The following is a 25,299-nucleotide window of genomic DNA, read 5'->3' on the forward strand; positions in this document are numbered from 1 at the left end:
TCGGACTCAGGGGTGTTCCTGACGGTGCTGGCTGGGCTGCCTCCGACCATCATCATCCAGCCCCTCCTCAGCCCTGGGCACACCTCCAGCCTCGGGAGCAGGGACGACGAGGGAGGTGCACAGCGTGCAACACGTGAGGGGCACTCACTTGCCAGGCTGTGCACGTGAGGGTGGGCTCTCGGCGCCCCATCCACCTCACCCTAACCCAGCCCTGCTCAGAAAGAAGTCAGAGAACACTGAGAAGCCATGTGGATCCCTGGAGGAGGGGAGCCTGGAGTGGGTTCCACTGAGGCAGCCTTTCCGCCCTCTCCCCAGGAGTGGAACTTGAGAGGATGACCGTGAGGCTGTAGGCAGCTGTTGGATGATGGGAGCTGTCAAGGCAGAGGCCAGAGGACTCCTGCATGAGACAGAGGCTGGCAGAGTTCTGGGCCCAGCCAAGGAGCCGGGCCTTCCCAGCAGCTGGGCCCTATCTGGTTCTGCCTGGGACAGGCCATGGCAGACCTGGGTTTATATCCTGAGACAGGTGTCAGCTGTGGGTCCAGAAATACTGCTTACCAACCCCCCACCTCCAAGCACACAGGCTTTGTTACTAGGTTACTCTGGTATCTATCGTAATAAAAGCATAATATGCTAATTAGACCAGACAGCCAAATGACCTTCTGGATGTCATTCCCAATGAAGCTGCAGTGGCAGGGGCCAAGGCAGAGGTGGTTAGGGGTGATCAGGCAAGCAGGCAAGCAGTTAAGGGTGATCGGGCAGGTAGGTTAGCAGTTAGGGGTGATCAGGCAGGTAGAGTGGTTAGGAGCAATGAGGCAGGCAGGCAGAGTGGTTAGGAATGATCATGCAGGCAGGCAGACTGGGTTAGAGGTGATGAGGCAGGCAGGCAGGCAGGCAGAGTGGTTAGGGGCAGTCAGGCAAGCTGTTAGGAGCCAGTGGTCCTGGCTGGGCTGAGGGACCCTCTCTGTGCATAAATTTCATGCACCAGGGCTCTAGTTCTATATAATAAAAGGCTAATATGTAAATTGACCAAATGGCAGAACTTCCGGTCACTATGACGTGCACTGACCACCAGGGGGCAGAGACAGAACACAGGAGCTGCCCCTAGTGGTCCATGTGTTCCCACAGGGGAAGTACCACTCAGCCAGAAGCCAGGTTCATGGCTGGTGAATGCAACAGCAGTGGCAGGAGGTAAGGAGCCAGGGGTTCCACATTGTGAGAGCCCTGGACTGTGAGAGAGATGTCTGACTGCCGGCTTATGCCCGATACCCCCAGGGATTGAGCCTAAGCCAGCAAGTGGACATCCTTGGAGGGGTCCCAGACTATGAGAGGGCACAGTTGGGCTGAGGGACCCCCCACACACACACCCAGTGCATGAATCTCATGCACCGGGCCTCTAGCCTATATATTTTATCTCAGTGGCCAGCAAACTCATTAGTCAACGGAGCCAAATATCAATAGCTCAACAATTGAAATTTCTTTTGAGAGCCAAATTTTTTAAACTTAAACTTCTTCTAACACCACTTCTTCAAAATAGATTCACCCAGGCCATGGTATTTTGTAGAAGAGCCACACTCAAGGGGCCAAAGAACTACATGTGGTAATTCACAAGCCACGTTTCCTTTGCCAACCACTGTCCTATCTAATAAAAGAGTAATATGCAAATTGACCATCCCTCCAACTCACAAGATGGCTGCCCCCATGTGGTCAAAGATGGTTGTGGATACAAGATGGCTGCCACAAGATGGCCGGCAGGGGAGGGCAGTTGTGGGCAATCAGCCCAACAGGGGAGGCAATTGGGAGGGCAGATGCAAGGGAGGGCAGATGAGGGTTATCAGGCCTGCAGGGGAGGGCAGTTAGGGGTGACCAAGAAGGAACAGGAGGGCAAGTTGGGGGTGACCAGGCCTGCAGGGGAGGACAGTTGGGGGGGACTCAGGCCTGCAGGGGAGGGCAGTTGTGGGGACCAGGCCTGTAGGGGAGGGCAGTTGGGAGCAACCAGGCAGGCAGGGGAGGGCAGTTAAGGGCAACTGGGCCAGCAGAGGAGCAGTTAGGTGTCAATCAGGCTAGCAAGGAAGTGGTTGGGGGTGATCAGGCTGGCAGACAGAAGCAGTTAGGGGCAATCAGGCAGGCAGGCAGGTGAGCAATTGGGAGCCAGCAGTCCTGGATTGTGAGAGGGATGTCTGACTGCCTGTTTAGGCCCGATTCCACCAGGATCGGGCCTAAACAGGCATTCAGATATCCCTTGATGGGTCCCTGATTGGAGAGGGTGCAAGATGGGCTGAAGGACACCTCCCTCATGCATTAATTTCATGCACCGGACCTCTAGTACTAATATAAAAGGCTAATATGCAAAGTGTCCCCTCGGGAATTTGATCGCTCGCTATGATGGGAACTGACCACCAGGGGCAGCACAGAATGGAGGAAAGCCTGGCTGGCAGCCAAAAACCAGGGAAGAAAGGCCCCGGCTGGCAGCTGGAGGTCCCAATCAGCCGTGACCGCAGGCCAGGCCAAGCGACCTACCCGTGCATGAATTTTGTGCACTGGGCCTCTAGTCTCAGTGATAACAGGAGGTAACCTGCACTGCCTGGTGAGCGGTGACACTCCCAGGATCAGTGGCAGGAGGCGGAAGCACTTCCTGGAGCTGAGGCAGGGGAGCAGGGTCTGGGCGGCCAGGGCTGGACAGGCTTCCACAGGGGCGAGCGCACCTGGGCTGTGGACAGCTGTGACACACGGACAAGCCACGTTTCCTTTCAATAACCGTGTTCATTCCACTGCGCGATGGTACAGCTACAACCGTCCATCACAGCTGCGATTTACATTCTAGGATGAGGCCATGTGAAAGCACATGGAGGAAAGATAATGTAAAGATAAACTGAAGTCACTAGCACAGCGCAGAGATGGGCAAAGGGGTGATGGTGGTCTGTGAACAGAAGGTGCCTCTGGGTGCGGACCGTCCTGGTCTCAGCACTGAAAGCCCCAGGTTCCAGGAACCCTCTCGGTCCCGGGAAACCAGGACGCGTGGTGGCTGTGTGAGGCCTGAGGTTTGGGGTGTGAATCCAGGCATCAGAGTCAGACTCACCCTGTGGCGGCCAGACCGCAGCAGTGTGGGCAGGGGCGACGGGAAACCAAAATTAAAGACCTGCCAGGCCTGTGGGACAGAGTGGCTGCCTAACCAATTCAGAATTCTCTCGGCCAGTATTTGAGCTCCACCGCCCGCTGCCCGCCAGGCAGAGCGCTGGGTGCGCGGGTGTGGTGAGGACTAGCTTTTATGGTTGGGAGACAGTGACCAAGCCCCTCGCAGAGGTGAGACTGGCAGTGGCCTGGTAGAGGTGCACAAGGGACCTCTGAGGAAGTGGAGGGCATGTGGGCCTCAGCAGGGCAGGACGAGGGAAGGCCCTCAGGAGAGCCAAGCCGGCCCTTACAATGTGGAAGCCGCACAGCCCGGGCCAGCCCCGGGAGCCGGCAGGAATGAATGTGGCTCTGTGCCCAGGGCAATGGGAAGCCTCAGTGCAGAGGAGCGTGACCTTGCTCTGGCCACAGGGAAATGGAGCCGTGCCGAGGTGGGGACACCCCAGGAAGGCAGCTGCAGGAGCCCCCGGCGCATGCCCACACGCCGGGGTATAGCTGCGAAGTGAGAAGGCGGCGCAGAGGCAGAGCCGGGGCTTGAAGACGGAGTGGCCACGGGGGAGACAGTCGAGAGGAAGCAGACAACCCGTGGGGGCCAGGACCGCCAAGCAGCAGCAGTTTGGGTGGGTGGGGGGCTGGGACTTTGACAGACGCGAAGTTCGGTGGAGGTGCTTGTGTGAGGTCCCAAAGCGCTAGGAGGGTGCAGACAGGGACCGGGGTGGAGGCAGGGGTTGCAGAAATAACTCATTCAGCCTTCGCCACACCAGGAGGCAGGCTTAGCCTCACCCCCATTTACAAGGCCAAGGCAGAGGGGCTGATGGACAGGGCTCCAGTGGGGTATTGTAATTCAGTAAGAACACATATAAAACTGTCGGTTTAAAGTGCTTGCTCTTCAATACTCCAGGCAAGAACGCTGTGTGCCTTCCGGCCTTCCTTACGATTAGCTGAGCTTTTACCGCTGGCGGCGCTGCAACGGAGCCCGCGGGAGCCCTGAGGCAGCACCTCCTCTGCTGGCCTGGCGTTCCCATCATTCACGAGGGCAGGTGCTTCAGCCGAGGACTCCGAGGGGCTCCGAGCACGTGGAATTGTGTGCAAAACTGCCCCCTGTGCCCAGATTTGCAAGAGCCACAGAGCTAAAACCTGATTAAGAACCAGTGGCAGCCGAAACCGGTTTGGCTCAGTGGTAGAGTGTCGGTCTGCGGACTGAAAGGTCCCGTGTTCGATTCTGGTCAAGGGCATCTACATTGGTTGTGGGCACATCCCCGGTAGGGGGTGTGCAAGAGGCAGCTGGTCGATGTGTCTCTCTCATCGACGTTTCTAGCTCTCTCTCTCCCTTCCTCTCTGTAAAAATCAATAAAATATATTTAAAAAAAAAAAAAAAGAACCAGTGGCAGTCCTCAACAGCACAGCTTGATTATAAACCAGCCAGGAAACGGAAGCAGCCTGTCCCTCAGTGGTGAGTGGAGAACACAATGTGGAATGTTGCAATGGAATGCTACTCAGCCACGGGAAGGAATCCTGCCATTGGTGGCAACATGAGTGGACCATGTCACGTGAGCTAAGTCAGGCATGGAAAGAAGACTGTGATCTCATGTGTGGACTCTGAAAAAGCGGGACTCAGACACAGTAGAATGGAGGTTGCTGGGGTTGGGGTTGAGGAAACGGATGAGTAGGGTCTAAGGATCTAATGTAAACGTGATTCTTTTAAATGTGAAAATAAAGACTCGTGTATAGAAATAAAAAGAACCTTGAGAGCCAGCGTCTGGGCACGCGGGGACCTTCCACGGACACCGGCTTCTGTTCGCCGGCTCGCGGTTCCTCCGGGCTCTGGGTGGGATGGGAAGGAGGGCCTCGGTGGGTGTGGAGAGACGGCTGGGAGGTGGGGAATGCTGGTGGCGCCCAGGGGAGCGGAGGGGGTGTTGACCCAGGACCTCTGGAGACGCAGAGCATGTGGGTCTCTGATCCGAGCTGTGAAAGAGTGAGCTCCTCCAGGGGGAATCCGGACCAGGGAGGCGAGGCCTCCGCAGCTGCCCTGTGAGTGTCCTCCCGGCGACCGGCAGGGACGAGGCCTGCTGCACCGGCAGTAGCTGGCAGAGCGCGGGCGTCCTGGGAGCCCTGAATGCCTGCCCCGGCCCAGGACAGGGCCAGGCCTTTCCTGCGCTGCTCCGGCGTCCTCACCTCCACACGCAGGAGCTGGGACCGGGTCTTCTTGAAAATCTCTTTCCGCCCCAACGGCCTCAGTTCCCGGCCTCCAGCACAGCCAGCCTTCCCCTGACGGGCACTGGGGTACAGGGCATGGGCGTGTCCCAGGGCACATTCTGCAGCTACACCCGGCCCTGCTGTGGGAGGGGCGGCCCTGCCCCCTCTAGGCCTTGGTGGAGTCAGAATCCAATCACAGCTGGGCTGGATGTCCCCTGGGACAGGTCACCCCAAGACAGATCAGTGCCACTCACTCCCTCCCTTCCTTTCCTGGGGCTCCCCCACGGGAGCTGCCACTGCCTCGCCCCTCCTGCCTTTCCTGGGGAGCAGCCTGGATTCATCCGTGGTTTGGCAGCCCATTCCCTTCCCTTTGGAACCTTGGCCTTGTCGGGTGCCCTACCCTGAGGCCACGGTGTGGGCACACAAGTCAAGGTGCCGGTCGGAGCTCCCGCCGGTGGGTGTGGCAGCGGCAGAGGCCAGGCTGCTCTGGGCAGATGCAGTCCTCTGGCTCCCCTCACCTCCGCCGTCCTCCGCCTTCCTTCCGGCTGGTGGTGTGCCCCGCATCTTCCCCGGGAGTTATTTTCTTAAGTTAGAGCGGCCTTGGTGGCTTCTCACCAAACCCACCCCTTTCGGGCAGCTGCTGCCTCTCCCTGCTTTCCAGGAGGGAGAGGAAGGGGGTGGGAGAGGGGACTCTCAGAAGCCGGGCACTGCCCAGCACTGTCTTCACTGGGGTGGTGCCACGTGCACACTGGGAGGCGCTGGGCCCGAGGAAGGAGATGGGGTCACCTCCCCGTGCCGGGGGCACCGTGCACCGGCCTCTCCTGCAGAGCGGAGGCGTTGATGACATCTCAGGGCTGCTAAGCAGCAGAGCTGAGCTGCTCGCACCCGGGCGGCGCTGTGCCCCCAGGGTTTGCTGTGTGACCCCCTTCCCCCCACCACCCTGGGTCCTTAAACCACCTCTCTCTGCCCCAATGCACACCGGACACTGAGATGAACGCCCGGACTGTGCACCGTGCTGTCCACTCCTCCGTCCCGACCACTCGGCCCTGCCAGCTGCCGCGGAGAGAACGCCCAGCGAGGTTCCCCTGGGGCACAGAGGTGGCTCATAAAACACAAGAGAAAGCTTTATTTGTGGTCACATTACAGCTGTCACGTCAGCATACAAAGAGTTCAGTGCAGTGCTTCTCACATACAAAACCGCAGACGCGTGAATAGTGCACCCGACAGGAGATTCCACTTGCAAAGCTCCGCACAGCTTCCCACGTGGAGAGTAAACACAGTGGTTAGTGAGGTCCTGACAGTCCCGTCCACAGAGGGGGACACGGGCGGGGGAGGGGGCCGTCCTGCAGGCCCTGGGAGGGAGGCCCCACCTCAGCCTGGGGAAGAGCCACCGGCGCCCAGCACCGCAGGGCAGGGCGGCCTTTCCAGTCCTAACATTTCCTGGCTGAGAGAGGGAAGGCTTCCAGCTTCCTTCTGATCAGCGTGTCTAACTTTTTGAGAGGAGAAAAGAACGAATAAAAGAAATGCACATTCTTTAGTCCACAGGAGATTCTGGCTCTGTGAGCAGCTAGAAGGCTGAGGGCAAGATTAGGGGGAACTGGCAACTGCTCCAAAGGTTCCCAGAGCGGAGGCCCGGGGCACGTCCCGTCTGGTGGGAGTGAAGACGCCCACGTCTGGATGCCAGGTGCCCCCAGGGGACAGGAGGCAGGCTGTGCATACCGGCCCGGCTCCCATGGAGCCAGTCTACCAACCACGAAGCTTGAGATCAGGGATCGGCACCTGTGCTTGTAAGTAAAATGTCCCGGAATGCAGCCATGCCCGGGCACTTTCCATGGCCTCGGCAGGAAAGAATAGCCACTGCTGCTTTCCAGAGGCCATGCCTCTCTGAGCGAGAAGACCATTACGGGCCTCCCCGGACCCTCCCACGTCAGGAGCGCTGCTCGGACAGGGCTCAGCGAGGCGAGGAGGCAGAGGAGGGTGCGGCAGAACCGGAGGGGAACAAGCTCCACGATGCAACCACCCAGCTGTCGTCCCGAACCGGCCACAGAGCATCCTGATGGTGCAAGAGAAGGCCGACAGCAGACTGCAAAAAGTATTTCTAATTTTTCTTAAAGCAACACAAAGTCTTGGGAAAGCTGCTGGGGATGGTCTAAATTTATCCGGATCAAAGGAGACCGGCCTTTCTTTATTCAGCAGTGTCTCCAGAAGGCCAGGAATGAAAGCACCACCAGCCGCCCCTGGACACGGGCGGCGCTCCTGACCAGCAGGAGAGAGGACCTTCCTTCCCCAAGCTCCGCACAGGGGCTGGGCAGAACGCCGAAACCTGCACCCTCCGGCCCTCTCCCTCCCACCTGCGCGGGAATTCCTGACTTGAGGCTCTTGCCCTTCCTGCACCCCACGCCCTGCAGCACCGAGGCCACTGCAGGGCACAAGGGAAGTGTCCCCAGAGCAGTGCGCACCACAAAGCGTTAGAAAGCAGCAACAGCAGCGCTCACAGACCGAGGCAATGGCGAGAGGACAACAGGGCCACCACTCTAACCCGCCTGAGCCCGCTCAGTCCCACGTTCTGTCATGCTGTCCGCAGGGAGCCCGCCGTCAGCCAGGCCTGGACATGGAACAGAGTGGCCACAGCGCGGCTGAGCCCCCGGCTAGCGATTCTGCTATTTGCGCTGGGTCTGACATCTCAGCTGAAAGCCCACCCGCACCTCCAGAGGAGGAGCGGACAGCTCTGAGCGGGTGCAGTGAACCGGTTCTCCGCTGCTCAGGTGCTCACTGCTCTGAGGGCATTCATGCTTGTTTTCAGCTCCGAGCCAGCAGGGAGCCTCGTCTCCATGCAGAAGGCCTTCCTGCCCGGCTCAGTCATTCTCAACAGTGAGCAGGGCCATTTCCCCTCACCTGAGGGTCGGACCAGATGACTTAGATGTGGATTCTAATCTTGGAATGAGGTCTGTGCTCTGGAGGTCACCGGCCTGTAGAGCCACGTCAGGAACCAGCACCTTCTCACCCAGTGCCATCGCAGCCCTCTCTGCTAGCACCCTCTACTCACTCACACGGCTTCTCTCCTCAGACTGACCTCCGTCACAGAGCCCGCAGCCTGCCCGCCCCGCTCCATCCTCAGCTGAGCAGAACACGGTGAATGTCACAGGGGCTCTGAGGCACCCAACAGGCCAGGAGAGGTGTAGCTGGCAGGTGCCTCACTGGTCAGGCTAGCCCATCGTTAAAGCACTCATTTCCAGCCCTTGCTGGTTTGGTTCAGTGGACTGAAGGGTTTCGGGTTCGAGTCCTGACCCTAATCCAAGGCATGCCAAAGGCAACCAATCAATGTGTCTCTCTCACATGGTGTTTCTGTCTCTTCTCTTCCTTCCCCTCTCTAAAAATCAATGGAAAAGAATATCGAGTGAGGATTTTAAAAAAAGCACTCATTTCCGTTAACACCTCATGTCAGGACATGAGACGAAATATCCTTTTAGTTTGAGATTCACATGAACTTTAAGAAAGTCCCTATCACTATTCAGACTGGCAAGAATACAGGTGCCTGACAACACAAAGGCTATAGAATGTTTTCAACAACTTAGTCCCCAAATATTAGAAAGCTAAAGTGAGGACGGTGCTACTTTACAAACTGGAGGGAGCCGTAGGCCTTCCGAGCTCGCAGCGCCTCGCTGTGCTCTGCTGAGCCGCTTGTGCCTCTGAGCGCAGCCGGGCGTGGGGACCTGAAGCTCCGATGTCCAGGCCGATGTGTCCTGGGCAAACCCTGCCCCAGGTGTCACTTCAGCTTGTTCTGCATTAAGAATTGGCCAGCGCTCCACAATGAGATGCACAAGCTGAGCACAGCAGCTCAGGGGAGGCCGGCGGCAGGAAGGGGAACTTGCTTTCCTTCAGCACAACTGTCTTGTGCAAAAGTGATTTCCAACCTCTACGGCTGGAAATAGCACACATCGGAATTCCCCAGCTTCCCAGTCAGATACGTTCCCCCTGAGCACAGGAATGGCTCAGGACAACCCACACAGGAGTCTAAACATCTAAGCTGCATGCTCCTTTATGCTGAGCAGCACCAATGAGCACTGAATCACATACACAGCACAGGGCAGGAAGCTACAAAGCCAATCCCAGGAGGGCCAGTCTAACGTCAGCCCTCCACAACGCACGGCGAAGGCTTTACCGGCACCGTCTCCACGTCACCTCACTCCCAGCAGCAGCTGGGCTCCCCTCACACCTAAAGAGTCCGCCAGGCTGGGTTTTTCTGGGCGCTGGGTGGCAGGTGGTTATTTTTAGACTTTTTTCTATGTTCTATAAGAGCATGTACTGCTTTAACATTCAGAATTACTTTTTGTACAGAAGAAAAGTGATGAGGAAATTCTAGAGGACTTTTTAAAACAAACTTAAAATTCCTAATGTAATGTGGGCTGTGAGTTCCTGCAGAATGTTGTGTATAGTTTCAGACATGGGATTTGTTCAAGAAACAAAATCCCACCCACCCACCCCCGGATTCTGTTTCTGTCCTGGTATTTTCTGTTTTCTTTTCTTGCTTATCCAGCTGTACTGAAAGGACGTGGAGGCCATGTCCCAATAAGTACCTGCGTGGAGCAGTGCCAGCCCAGAGCGTGCTGTGCTCCTTCATCCCAGTCTGTGGGCTGCAGGCCGGGCCCAGGAAGAGGCGTGAGGATGGAGGAACACGCCCAGGGTAACGTTAACCCACCCCTCCCTTCCCGGCTGAACACTTACAGGAAACCCGTGTGCATGGCTGCTTCCTGCAGGAAGGCCGAGCTGAAAACAACGGGCCATTGATTTCTCTGCAGTTCTTCTCGAGGTTTGTCTCACCTGCTGTAACTTTGGATACTAACACAGCCTGTCCAGTAAGCACTCAAAACTATGGGTGACATTTGAAAGCCCTCCGTGTTCCAAACCGCTCTTCAGCATTGCAATAATTGTTTAAAAGGGAAGGAAAGCTAGCACTGCATCCACCTGCAGAAGATCCTCATTCTGTCCCTAAGGCCCTGACTCCAGGTAACGCAGGGGAAAGTGCGAGTTCTCTAGCAGGTTAGGCACACTCACCCTCACCCTAGACTAGAGAGAGGAAGGACAGTGACACCACAGCCGGCCTCGTCGGAAGCATTATGAACAATTACACCACTAGGTGGGGCCAGGAGCTTAAAGCAAACCATAGGGACCATCACTCTTGTTTTAGGAATTTAAAACTTTGAAAACTAAAGAAAGTAAAAGACCAGGCATCCTCATCTGAGGAAACGCGCAGTGTATAAACTCTTCCAGTCAGACTAAGCACTAGTTGTTTTTCGTGGAATTGAAGTCAAATCCCGGCAATTTTTTTTTAACCAACAACTACAGAGCAAACTCTGCATCCAACGCGTCCAGCAGAAATGATTCCAGGCGGACTGGGGGAGCGAGCTGGGCACCGGGGCCAGGCGAGGAGGCAGGCCCTTAGAGCTCAGTTGTCAGTAAGCACTTCTGCTTCAAGGTGGGTTCTTCGGTCACAACTGGAGCAGAGCTGGAAGGAAGACAGAATGGATTATTCCATGAAACCCTTTGAGATAGAAACGCACCCATTTCTCCACGAGTACCACATGGAGCATGCTGACAGTAAATGACCGGTGTGGCTCAGTGGTATAGGAACTTGGACAGCCACCTATGTCAACCTATGAACCAGGAGCTCACAGCTCGGTTCCCGGTCAGAGCACATGCCCTAGTATAGGGCGTGCAGGAGGCAGCTGATCAATGATTGTCTCTCATCACTGATATTTCTTTCTCTCTCTCCCTCTCTTTTCCTCTCTAAAATCAATAAAAACATCTATACAAATAAAAGGGTAATAGGCTAATTAGATCGGGAGACCTTCCAGATATCCTTCTGCACAAAGCCATGGTGGTGGGGCCTAGGCAGAGGCAGAGGCAGTTAGGGATGATCAGGCCAGTAGGGGGTGCAGTTGGGGGCAAACAGGCTAGCAGGGGAGACAGTTGGGAGTAATCAGGCCGTCGGAGGGCCAGTTGGGGGTGATCAGGCTGGCTTGGCGGGATAGTTGGGGGCAAGCAGGCTGGTGGTGGTGGGGCGGGGAGTTAGGGGTGACCACGCTGGAAGGGGGACAGTTGGGAGTGATCAGGCCAGCAGGCAGATGAGTGGTTAGGAGCCAGTGGTCCTGGATTACAAGAGGGATGTCTGACTGCCAGTTTCAGACATCCCCCAAAGGGTCCCAGATTGGAGAGGGTGTAGGCTGGGCTGAGGGACCCCCCCGCCCATGCACAAATTTTGTGCACTGGGCCACTAGTATTGATATAAAATAAAATAACAAACCTAAATGACTGTGTTGTAATACTTAATTTAGCAATAAGGTATTCCACAGAAGGGAATTTTCTAGATAACTGATGCATATTTAATCTTGAAATTAAATCTAAAGATATCAATGTCTCCTACTTCCTTGATTAACATATGTCAAGCAGATACTTGCCCATTTCTTAATGAGTCAGTTATTATGATGAATATCAAGAACAGTACTGTGCTGAGCATGATAGCAGCCTGCTTAGGAAAAACCCAGTGGGCTGTTCTGTGCTTCTTACATAGTCTCAGGTGGCTGTCCAAGTTCCTATAGCAGCAGTATGTTTTGCTAGAGCTATGTGAAAAATAAAGTATATGGCCCTGGCCCCGGCTGGCTGGCTCAGTTGGTTTGAACGCCATCCAACGTGCCAAAAGGGTTGCAGGTTAAATTCTTGGTCAGGGCACATACCTAGGTTGTGGATTCAATCCCAGGTGGGAGCATACAAGAGGCAACAGATCAATATTTCTCTCTCTCTCTAAAAATCAATGAAAACATATCCTCAGGTGAGGATTAATAAAAAACTTAATTCAATCAAAAAATAAAAATATATAGGCTTTGCAAGAGTCTCTTTTGTAAGTGAAGAGCATAAATTTAGATGCAAGGATATAACATCTATTTTGGTTTAAGATAAACTTAATATCAAAACATATAGTACAAGGACCTAGATTTGATCCTTGAACAACATGGGGATAAAGGGTGCCAACCGCCACACAGTTGAAAATCTGCACATAACCTGACTCCCCAAAAACTTAATTCCAGCCCCTTGGTTTCCACTGGGGATTGGATCCAGGATCCCCATGGATACCAAAATCCAGGGATGCTCAATATTCGGACTGGCAAGAATATATATAGCACTTCTATAAAACGCTATAAACAATGCATAGTTGGCACCATGCATCTGGGGATGGAAAACACTGGTTTTCATCCGAGTTTGGTCGAATCTGTGGATGTGAAACTCAGGGATACCGCAGGCCGACTGTATATTTATTTTTTAAAATACGCATGTAAGTAGGCAGTGCAGTTCAAACCATGTTGTGTTCAAGGGCCAACTATAGTTTAAAATATCAAAAGTACTAACAAGATTTATAAATGAAACAGCAATTATTTATCTCACCTTCTCCATTCCTACTACACAAACACTTTCAACTGTGGGATGTTTTTTGTTTTTGTTTTTTTTCTGGAATTTTCCCTTCACTTTTCTGTATTTCTGGTTTTCTGAGTGTAGGCCCTGGAGTTTGTTATAAATGCAGATTCTTAGACATACCAATTCTCATACAGAACCAAAGAGTCTGAGGATAGGGCCCATAACCTGTGTTCTAACTAGCCTCTAGGGGAATTCTCATGCATAACTAGAGCCAGCCCTAACTGTTCTAAGAAATGTTTCCACAATGACTTCCAACTAGAGACTATGAAAACATAACATTCTTGCACCCCACTCACCAGCCCCACAATTCTTTGTTCTTATCTTTTCAACAGTTTATGAGAATTGTTGGCAATGCTAATATTCAGTATTTATTGTAATTATGCAAATATTGTTACAACTGAATACAGGCGCATTAAGTATTTTTTCTTGCACATTTTGTTTTCTTGGGACTGAAAAACATTTTGTTTTCTTGGGACTCTTCTGTTGTGAACCACTTTCCCAGTTTTCTATCCTTGCTTCTGACTGACCCCTACCCTCGCAGATAACCTTGGCTCTCTTCTGAGTAAGTCAGCCGTTTCATGTAAGCTTTAAAAACTGGGGTGAGCTATGTTTTCTTGGCAACATCCCACCTGGAACTATATCCGCCTCTTCAAATCCACAGGATCTTTCCAGACCTTGGTGGGCAGTTTCCCCCTTGGACGCTGCCGCCACCTCCCTTCTGGTAAACCCCACTCCTGTCTCCTGGCCCCACCTAGTCTTCTTTCTTAGATAATCAGCTTGTTCTGATGGAACACATGCTCCAATGAATAGCTTCCTGAGGAAGACCATAGGAGGAGCAACTACTCTATAGAGAAACTCTGTGCCTATTTCGCCTAACCCCACACTTAAGTGATCGTTTGGATATGAATCTCTAGGTGAGAAATGCTTTTCCTCCAGAATTCTGAAGACATTGCTCCATTATCTTCTATATCTCAGTTAAGTCTGCTGTCATTCTGATTTCGAATCTTTCATATGTATTCTTCCCCCGGCCCCACAGACATGTATCCTCTCTTAACTTTGATATTCTGACATTTTATGATGTTCCTTGGTGTTTGTAGACAGCACCTAGGTAGGCACAGGGCATTTCTTTAAATTGTTGTCAGCTGAGTCCGAGGCTACTGGCAGAGCCATGTCTCAGATACACATTTCCCCAAGAAGGCGGAGAGTGTTATCAGCGTTGACTCACTTTTGCCCAGGTGTCACTTTGATATGTAGATCCAGTCAAGCACCAGGAATGCTCTGGCCTACTCAAGAATGCAAATAAGCTCTTTTGATCCCAAGTTTTGGTGATACTTCCTGGTATTTAGGGGTATAAAATAAATGTGCTGCATGGGCTCAGGGTCCTCACTGCCTCTCCATCAGAGAGAATGGTGTCCCACCTGGCTCCCAGCTTTATAAATCTATCTCTGGGTCTTTTATTTTCTCGATCCCTGGCCACCTCCACTTAGAACCAGTTATTCATCTCTCTTTCCGTGCTGGATGCGGAAAAGGGAGATCCCCACCATATCTGGCCCCGCAGGTGTTACCTGTTTTCATGCTCTGTGCTGGGTACTCAGTAGGTCTGCTGAATGTGAAAACTCAAGTACTTCTGTTCCAGGAAATCTCGATTCCTTTTTGTGATAATTATCTCATGTCATTTACTCTGCTTTTCTCTGTGTGAGTAAAGCTCTTTGTGACCAGTTTAAAAAACCTTTGCCTCTATTCAAGGCCACAAGATGTTTACATTGATATTTTGTTCTAAAAGCTTTATTATTTGATGTTTCATATTTAAATTTCCAATTCATCTAGTATGGATTTTTGTGTATAGTATTAGGTGAATCAAGATATTTTCCCCAAATATTAAAACACTGTAAAGATATACGTACCCATGTGTTTAGTGCAGCATTATTCAAAATAACCAAGATACAGAAACAACCTAAGTGTCCTTCAACTGATGATTAAATAAAGCATATTTTGTATATATGTAGTGGAATACTGCTCAGTCATAAAAAAGATGAAATATTGATATTTGTGATAATATCAATGATCATGAGAATATCATGCTAAGTGGAGTAAGTCAGATGGAAAAAAACAAGAACTGTATGATTTCATTCCTATGTAGGATATAAAACAAAAAGCAACAAGTAAACAAATAAGACAAAACAACAAGACAACAGAATGGTGGTTACCAGAGGGGAACGAGGACGAGATGAGAACAAACTGAAAGGATGTCAATATATGGTGATGAAAGGCCACTAGACTTTGTGGGGTGAGCACACAAAAATCCATATTAGATGGATTGGAGATCTAAATATGAAACATCAAATAATAAAGTTTTTAGAAGAAAATATAAGTGAACAATGGAGTATACAGGTGTTGTATTATAAAGTTGCATACCTGAAACTTATGTAATGTTATTAACCAATGTTACCCAAATAAATTAAAAATTAAAAAAAAATTTCCCACATGGACATTTAACTTGTCTACCTGATTTACTAAAAGACCATTCTTTCCCCTTTAGCGTTTGTTGTTTTTTTTTTGTTGTTTTTTTTTTTTCATAAATCAGGTAACTGCAAACACGTTGATTTGTTTCTGGACTCTATTCCATTTCACTGATTTATTTGTCATTTTTTTGAATTATAATTGACATATTATATTAGTTTCAGGTATACTTCTTGTCATTTTTATCTTTCTTATTCATTTATGACTACTTTGCTTTGGGAAGGAGTACAGCTAAGCTCATTTTCATCTATAATTTTTAATTTGGAAATCCTTAAGAACTCACATTACATTGTGCAAACTCAATTACAAAGCATTATCATCTGGTCCTCTGTATGTAATCTCTATTTTTATAGTGGCAGTTACTAGGCAGATAAATGTTTAGAAAAATAACCTATTAAATTTCTCTTAAATTAACCATCTAATAATTTGTCCTCTCTAATTAGGAAATCATTTACTTCAATGACTCATATTTTCAATACTAGGACAACATGAGAAATACCAGACATAATCAGCAAAAAGTCTAAGGTGAAAATGAAGGCAATTTTAAAGCTTTTGTAAAATGAGCACAGTTTTGGTCCTAACAACTAAATAATGAAGGACTACAGGATAAACAAAAACTCTTTAAGTCCAATTTTTCTTTGTGGCAAGTGCTATGTAGAAATGAGTGTGCAACAGGTTTCAGTTCAGGCTATCTCAGAGCCTCACCTTGGGAAACTCCTACCTCCCCCTGAGTGTGCCTCTTCACCATATTGATGGACAACAGAATGTAAAGCATGAAAGGAAGACAAACCAACTTAAAGATGCACATGTGCATAGCCCCTGGACAGACAGCAGTGCAGGAAGGCCTGGGAGGGGACAGGAGTGGGGTGGAGGAGGTCAATGGGGGAAAGGGAGAGGACATGTGTAATAGTTTCAAAAATAGGTAAATTCAAAACACACACACACACACACACACACACACACTCATACACACATTTTAAAAGATAAGCCTGTAACATTTTTATCTAATGAAGATTTAATTTAAAAAGCCATAATGTCTATTTCATAATTTTGTAGAAAATTGCTACTTGTCAAGAAAAAAGAAAACACTAAATAGTAAGCAGAGAAAAGATTTATCTAATTTCAATTAAGTTCAATGAAAGAAGAATTTACATTATTGCTTCAAATATATTTAAAGTTTCCCCCCTACTAACAGATGCCTAAAAACCGCAATTAAAAAAAAATGTCCTCAGGAGAAACCAAGATGGTGGCATATGTAAACGCCTAACTGCAGCCTCACACAATGATTTCAAAAAAATACAACTAAAATACAAAATGGACATTATCCAGAACTACAGGAAAGTTGACTGACTGGAAATTCTACAACTAGAAGGAAAGAGAAAACCAGAAGGAAAATCAGAGGAGCTGTAAAAGCCCAAGGTACAGAGACGGAGACACGTTGCGTGCGTGGAGAGGACAGAGCCGGAGAGGTGGGGGAGGCTGAGTGCCTGGCTGGGGTTCCCTAGCGGGAAGGAGATAAAAGCTATGAATTGTGCTGAACCCCAGTTCCGACTGCACTGAATCCCATTTCTGGGTGAGACCCTGGGGACCCAGGCTCATACCAAGAGTCTGAGCTATAAGGCGGAAACTCAGGGGAGCTGCGAAAGGCAGTCCCGGAGGTGCGCACATTGCGCGCAGAGGACGGACTGTTGACTCTGCTGCTAGATTGCCCTAGTGGGAAGAAGACAAAGGCTCCGGACTGTGCTGAGCCCCAGTTCCGACTGCACTGAACCCCAGTTCTAGGCCAGACCCTGGGGACCCAGGCTCATATGGAGGGAGTCTGGGCTGTAAGGCGGAAACTCAGGGGAGCGGCAAAAGGCAGTCCCAGAGGCCCACACATTACGCGCAGAGAACGGACTGTTGACGGAAGCCAAGGCTGTAGGCTCCACCCTGAAACTCCGCCCCATCCAAGTTGAGCACAGAGGCTTTTGAAATTTTCCAAGTCTAGTCGAATAAGGCATAGACACAGCTGATCCTCACAGCCAATTGGCCTGGAGGTCAGTTCCTCCCAGTGATACCAACAACAATCAAGACTTAACTACAAGGCTGTACACACAGTCCACAAAACGGGGCACCAAGAGTGTCCACCTCAGGTAACTGAGAAGCTGACCCATTGAACCATATAGGACACCTTAGCACACAAAGCCACCCTACCAACTCAGGGAAGCAGAGAAAATTCCGAGACAAGGAAAAGGAAACAGATCACAAACGAAAGAAATGGAGGACAAAAAGCGACTGGATATAGAGTTAAAAACCATGCTTATAAGGTTTTTCAAGAATTTCCTAGAAAAGGCCGATAAAATAAATGAGACCTATGAGGATATGAAAAGGGATCAACTAGAAATAATAAGGGATCAATTAGAAATAAAGAATATAATGTCTGAAATAAAAAATATTATAGAGTCCTAAAAACAGAATGGAAGATCGCAAGAATCAAGTCAAAGATTTGGAACACAAGAGCCAGAAGACACTCCTCCGCAGAAGCAAGAAGGCAAGAGAATCCAGAAAGTTGAAGATAGTGTAAGAAGCCTCTGGGACAACTTCAAGCGAACCAACATCAGAATTATGGGGGTCCCAGAAGATGAGAGAGAGCAAGATATCGAAAGCATACTGAAAGAAATAGTGACAGAAAACTTCCCCCACCTGGTGAAAGAATTAGACTTACAAGTCCAGGAAGTGCACAGAACCCCAAACAAAAGGAATCCAAAGAGGACCACACCAAGACACATCATAATTAAAATTCCAAGAGCAAAAGACAAAGAGAGAATATTAAAAGCAGCAAGAGAAAAGCAGGTAGTTACCTATAAAGGAGCACCCACACGATTGCCAGCTGATTTCTCAACAGAAATCATGCAGGCCAGACGGGAATGGCAAGAAATATCAAGGTGATGAATAGCAAGAATCTACAGCCAAAAATAATCTACCCAGCAAAGCTATCACTCAGAATCGAAGGCCAGATAAAGAGCTTCACTAATAAAAAAAAAAAGCTAGAGGAGGTCATCACCGCCAAACCAGGATTATATGAATGGCTGAAAGGGGTTCTTTAGGAAGAGGAAGAAAATAAAGATAAAAATTATGAACAACAGATACGTAACTATCAACAAGTGAATCTAAAAACCAAGGGAATTAAAAAATCTGATGAACAATATTAACTGGTGAATATAATAGAATCAGAGGTAACGAAGGGGAGTGAACTGACGATTCTTGGGGAAAAGGGGAGTGGGGGGATGCGGGAAGAGATTGAACATAAACTGTGCACTTATGAATGAGGACAATGGGGGGTGGGCAAAGGGCAGAGGGTGGGGTGGGAACCTGGTGGAGGGGAGCAATGGAGGGGGGAAAAATGAGGAACATTTGTAATAATATGAACAATAAAGATTTATTATTTTTAAAAAAATGTCCTCACCTGGTCACAGCATCCACCAAGAATGGTGCCGGGGGAGAGATCAGCGAGATCACGTCTCTACTACCAAGTCCCTCCTTCCCCACTAAGGATGGTCCATTTTCTGCGAGTCCATTGGGAAGGACACTGCTCTGCTGAGGGAGACATACAACACATGTGTGAGCAGTGGTGACAATGCTTACCCAAAGGTCAGTGCTTCAGCTCTATGTCATCTTCCTAATGATTATGGTAATGAGGATGATGGTTTTGATGATTATGGTTGTTTTGGTTTGTTTGTTTTTAATCATCCTTTCCTTCAGATTTTTATTTTGTTCATCATTTATAAGCATTTACAAACAGAAAAGTTAAATAGCTAGTTTGAAGCTATTAAGTCAGTAAACAGAATTTTGATAATGACTCCTTGTTTTTAAGGAAAAATAAGAGCCTGTTAATCCTTTAGGTCTCACTCTGAAAGGGTAACCATTAGAAAAATTGCAAATATTAACTTACTGGCACAATCCACCGGGGCGTGATCATGGATGTTGAAGATACCTAAAATAAATTACATATACATATTTATTTTCATAATTATACTCCCCAAGCTTTCTTCTACTATGAGATGCATTGGGTGGGGTAGGAGGCAGTTCTTAATGGTCCCTTGAGCTGACATAAACTTCTGAATCCAAGATCCTTTTCTACAACACAAATAATTTTGAGAATCTCTTTAATCTAAATATTTCTACTCCAAGAATGCTACTACTACTTGTAATTCATTTAATAGGACTGTCCCCCACCTCAGCATTGGTTTAATATTTTCTGAAATTTCAGTTCATTACAAATAATTATAGCCTTCTTGGTAGGATTCTGAACAATGAGTTATGACAAATCAAAATTAATAGCATAAAAAAGTACATAGGAAAAACATCTGTTCATACAGAGGTCATCCTCTATCATGCATTCATTAGAAAACAACAATAGAACCACCCATATTACTTCTGCTTCATAGGGCCTTTGTTAGATTTATTTCAACATTTAATTTTCTAGATCTTACTTTTATGTGTAGTAAGATAAAATAAACTCCCCTATTTTATAAAACTTAGACTAGCCCTTGCAGACAGCTTTATATTCTGAAGGAAAAAAAAAATGTTAAGTCCCGATCTTAATCTACACTAATAAAAGAGAAAGATGCAAATTGACCATCACTTCTCGATGCCCACCAGCCAAACAGAAGTATGCAAACTAACCCAACAAAGATGCTGGGTTAATTTGCATATGCAGGCACCGAGCAGCTGGGGGCGGGTGGGAACATCTGCAACACGGTGTATGTTCCTGCCCAGTGGACACTTGAGTGCGCGCCAGCACCAGGCTGTCTGTGTCCCAGAGACAGGCATTCCCCAGAGCCCGGCGCTCTGAGCCTGCAGACCCACGCACAGGTCCTGGAATGCTCCCGGCTGCTCCGGGTCTACGCAAGCAGGCGCTGAGCGGCCAGGGGTAGGGCTGGAACATCCCTGGGACCCAGGTGCTCAGAAACAGTGCACATGCAAGCGGCCAGGGGTTGGGTGGGAATGTCCCCTGAAGTGAGGCAAGCAGTTCCCGCAGGACTCCCGCAGAGAGCAGACACCAGGGCCCTGCTTTCCCCTAGCCCCGGCGGCAAAGGGCAAGCAAGCCCCCGCAGAGAGCAGACACCGGGGCCTGTGGTGGCATCAAGCAGGACTCAATCAGAGATAAAGCCTCTCAAATAGGATTTTAAAAACAAGATGCAACAAAATCTTGTTTATAAAAGGTTCATTTAAAATCACCAGATACACAGGAAGGTTGAAAATAAAAGGACAGAAACATTATACACTAGGTAAAACAAACTTAAAAGAAAACTAGAGTGTCAATTTTATATCAGTCAAGTGGGAAATTAAGAGAGAGAAAAAGGGCAAAGAAGGATACTTTAAAGTGCTTAAAAGAACTTAAAGTATCATTATCATCAACATATATGCATCTCACAGCCTATCTTTAAAATGTGCAAAACAACTATTGAAAGATCTAGCAACACTTGAGAAATTAATTAATCAATAATTGTAGACAGATATTAAACACATCCTAGAAACTGACTGAATATTCCAGGAATCAGTAGATGGACTAATGAAAGAATTCAGCAAGTTTGCTAGACACAAAATCAAATTATTAATTCAACAGTAACAAATTAAATACCGTTCATAATATTAATAAAACTACATTTAGGACTTAACCTAATGAGAAATATAGAAGACTTATAAAGAACATTTAGACTCAAATAAAGGTGAGAAATTAGAAATATATATCAAGTTTGTGAAAATGAAGATATTTTTTAAAATGCCAGTTTTCTTTTAAAAATCTGTAAATTTTATATAGACTCCAATTTAGTGCAGGCAGATTTGAGGGGACATCTGACGTACTGATGCTAAATTTATAATTAAAGATTTACTAGATATCAGAAAATAAAAACACAATAGTACTACACTTGATCTTAGCCAAAAGGCCGAGAAGCTATGCTTGTCTCAGTTTTGGTTCTTACAAGGGTATTTCTCGGATCACATGATCTCACACATCTAGAGGAAATAATGAACAACATAAACTGATGAACAAAAACAGACCCAGAGAAAGAGAAGCAGTGATCAGACTCTCAAACCTCAGAGGGAAAGTAGGGGAGGGTGGGGGTAAGGGGAAGAGATCAACCAAAGGACTTGTGTGCATCCATATGGGCCTAGCCAGTGGCCATGGACAACGGAGGGGGGGGGAGGGGGGGGGAGGGGGCATATGTAGGGAGGGGTTTGGGATGGGAATGGGGGATGAGGACAATTATGTGAGACCATAATCAGTAAATTAAAAAAATGAAATAAAATAAAATAAAAAATAGAAAAACACAATAGTCCTAGAGCAGGAAGAGAGGGCCCAACAACTCACGTGAGCATAAGCACTGCAGCGCAGCACCAGTGTGCACGAGCATGCCGGATGAAGATGCTTACACCCAGGCAGGTGGAGGGGACGGCACCAGATCTCATCACGCTACTCGGAATGGCATGTAACTTAAAACATGAATTGTTTATTTCTGGAATTTTCCATTTAATATTTTTGGACCATGGTTTACTATGAGTACTAACCAAAACTTTGGACAACTGGAACTGTAAATGAGGAGGGAACTACTGTGTACAAATACTGAATTATAATGTTGTATACCTGTATCCTTTATAATAATAGAGGCATATGCAAATTGTCCAGGACATAATGTCACAGCCGCTTGGTAGGCTGCACACGCAGCAGGCCCCAGTAAGGCTGCCGAGGCTCTCATCTGTCCCGTTCTACACGGAAGACGACAGGGTTCAAGGAGGAAGGGCTCCAGTCTAGTTTTCTCAGCACCCAGCTAGGAGGCCTCCCCGGGGTGGTTAGGACTGGGCTCCAGCCCGGCAGCCCCAAGGGGAGGCGGAGTGAAATGCTTTCCCTCGGGGACCCGCTCTCCCTGGAAGTCTGGTGCAGAGGGTGCTCTCCCTGGGAACCCGGAAATACACAGTCAACGCGGGTGACTGTGCAGCAGCTGGGCTGGCCAAGCTTCAGGAAAGCACCCACCCATGGGGATGTGTACGCTGGCAGAGGCCACGAAGCTGCCATGGTTGAAGTGTCCTCAGTGGAGGAGCAGGGAAGCGGGGATCGGAGTTGGCCACGTAGGCAATGGAACCCCAGCTTCCCGCCGAATGACGTAGAGCACTGGGACCTCAATGGTCTTCCTGAGCAGTCAGCCCCGACCAGGATCAAACCTGAAACTGAGTAGGAGCCTGACAGAGTGGAACCCACACCTTTGCTGTGGAGAGGAGCCCGGCCACAGCAGGGCCAGGGCACCCAGAGGGCTGTGTTGAGGGGCCTGGCAGGCAGCCCGCAGCACAGGGGGTTAGAACTCCTCCTGATACACAAGGCTGCGAGTTGGATCCCAGTCAGGGCACTGACAAGAAGCGACCAAAGAGAGCATAATAATCAATCAATAAAAATTAAAATAAAAAATAAACCCTTTGGCTCTCAGAGTTGCTAAAACAACTGAAGGCAAAGTCCCATCCCTTCCCGTTCATTCAACAAACACTTCAATAACCACACTGGGATGGGTGTTTGTTTGTTTTGGTTAATTCTCACCTGAGAACATTTTTCCATTGATATTTTTTTTAGAGAGCGGAAGGGAGGGAGAAAGGCAGAAACTAATGTGAGAGACATCAATTGATTGCTCTTGCTGAATCCCCAACCAGGGTCCAGGATTGAGCCTGCAACCCAGGTTCATGCCCTTGATCGGAATCTAACCTGGTACCCTTCAGTCCGCAGCACTATCCACTGAACCAAACCAGCATTTTTTTTCTTTTTAAGTCCTCCTCTAAGAATATGTGTGTATTTTTTCATTGATTCTAGAGAGAGAGAAAGGGTGAGGGAAAGAGAAAGAGAAACATCGATCAGCTGCCCAAGCAATCCAACAGGCATGGAACCCACAACCTGTGTATGTGCTCTTACCTGGAATCGAACCCATGACCCTTTGGTACTCGAGAGGACACTCTAACTACTGATCCACACTGACCAAGGCCTGGAGGCACACTTAAAAATTTTTTTCCAGATCTGCCCTGGCCAGGTGCCTCAATTCGTTGGAGTCTCCACCTGTAACCAAAGGATTTCCTGCTGGATCCTAGGTTAGGGCACATACTTAGGTTTAGGTTAGATTCCGGTGGGTCAGCAGGTGCAGAGGCATCCTACCAGTATTTCTCTGTCACATGGATATTTCTCTCTCTAAAAATCAATTTTAGCCAAAACCTGTTTGGCTCAGTGGATAGAGCGTTGGCCTGTGGACTGAAAGGTCCCAGGTTAGATTCCGGTCAAGGGCATGTACCTTGGTTGCGGGCATATCCCCAGTAGGGGGTGTGCAGGAGGCAGTTGATAGATGTTTCTTTCTCATCGATGTTTCTAGCTCTATCTCTATCCCTCTCCCTTCCTCTCTGATATATATATATTTTTAAATCAATTTTAAAAACATCCTTAGGTAAGAATTAAAATAATTAAATTAAAATAATTAAAATTATATATATATATATATATATATATATATATATATTTTTTTTTTTTTAAACATTTTTTCATATCTAAAATTTTATTTGGTTCTTTTTTCCTTTTCTTTTTTAAAATATATTTTATTGATTTTTTTACAGAGAGGAAGAAAGAGGGATAGAGAGTTAGAAACATCGATGAGAGAGAAACATTGGACAGCTGCCTCCTGCACACTCCCTACTGGGTATATGCCTGCAACCAAGGTACATGCCCTTTACTGGAATTGAACCTGGGACCCCTGAGTCCGCAGGCCAACACTCTAGCCACTGAGCCAAACCAGTTAGGGGTGGTTCTTTTTAAAATTTTGTTTTTCATTTACAGTTCACATCCAATAACCTATCCTATATAATAAAACCCTAATATGCAAATTGACAGAATGGTCCCTATGAACTGACCACCAGGGGGCAGACACCCAATGCAGGAGCTTCCCCCTGGTGGTCAGTGCACTCCCACAGGGGGAGTGCCGCTCAGCCAGAAGCTGGGCTCACGGCTGGCAAGTGCAGCGGTGGTGCCAGGAGCCTCCATGGCAGCTAAGAAGCAGCGAGCCAAGCGATAGGGAGCAGCAAGCAGTTGGGTGGTAAGGAGCGAGGGGTCCTGGACTTTGAGAGGGATGTCCACCTGCCAGAAGGCAGATATCCCCTGAGGGGTCACGAACTGTGAGAGGGCACAGGCCAGGCTGAGGAACCCCTCCTCCACCCCCAGAGTACAAATTTTGTGCACTGAACCTCTAATATATATATATATCCATCCACATGTGTGTGTGGGTATGTGTGGGTGTATAGTATATCAATTTTACCACAATAAAAACTAAACAACAAAAACAAGAAAAAAAGAAAGAACCCAATGAAACAGAATAGAAATATTAGTAACAAACCAATTAGGAAAGGATGGATTATTTAGTAGATAATAGAGAATTGGCTTTTTATAAGGATGAAAAACATAACTGGGTTATAGCAAAACCAAAATTGACATCCCCTCCCCCACAAAACTCAAACTGTTCAAATGTGTGAAAATCTAAATGTGAAAGATATAATAAAATTATAGCGAATAAAGAAAAACAAAAAATTTCTCAGGCCCCATCCCACACTTACCAAATCAGGAACTCAGGGTGGAGTCTAGCCATCTGTTTGCTTTTTAAATTTTTTATTATTAAAAGTATGACATATGTCCACTTTTTTCACCATTGTCTTCTTCTAGTCCACCCTTATCCCTTACACCCTATTGTCTGTGTCCATGGGTTATGCATATATGCATACAAGTTCTTTGGTTGATCTGGTCTCCCCCGCATTCCCTCTGAGATTCGACAGTCTGTTCCATGCTTCTATGTCTCTGGATCTATTTTGTTCATCAGTTTATTTTGTTCATTAATTTCCACAAATGAGTAAGATCATGTGATACTTGTCCCTCTCTGACTGACTTATTTTGCTTAATATACTACTCTCCAGGTCCCTCCTTGCTCTCTCAAA

At 48.2% G+C, this 25,299-nt stretch overlaps 1 protein-coding gene across 4 annotated transcripts in view; it reads right to left on the minus strand.

Moving 5' to 3' along the window:
- Positions 1-6,428: 6,428 nt before the first annotated feature.
- The window catches only part of EPB41L5 (erythrocyte membrane protein band 4.1 like 5), a 161,644-nt gene continuing 142,773 nt past the window's right edge, over positions 6,429-25,299 (minus strand). For 3 of the 4 annotated variants that reach the window (XM_084892222.1, XM_084892219.1, XM_084892220.1), the window contains 3 exons: positions 19,244-19,285; positions 18,758-18,888; positions 6,429-10,828 (listed from right to left, as the gene is read on the minus strand). In XM_084892222.1, the coding sequence (XP_084748348.1) occupies positions 10,762-10,828; positions 18,758-18,888; positions 19,244-19,285 (240 nt within the window). In that variant the 3' untranslated portion in view covers positions 6,429-10,761. The remainder of the gene's footprint in view (positions 10,829-18,757; positions 18,889-19,243; positions 19,286-25,299) is intronic. The other variant, XM_084892221.1, reaches the window with a different exon arrangement.

The sequence above is a fragment of the Pipistrellus hanaki genome (genome assembly GCF_964339955.1).
Source record: "Pipistrellus hanaki genome assembly, chromosome: 8".
NCBI classification, from domain to species: Eukaryota; Metazoa; Chordata; class Mammalia; order Chiroptera; family Vespertilionidae; genus Pipistrellus; species Pipistrellus hanaki.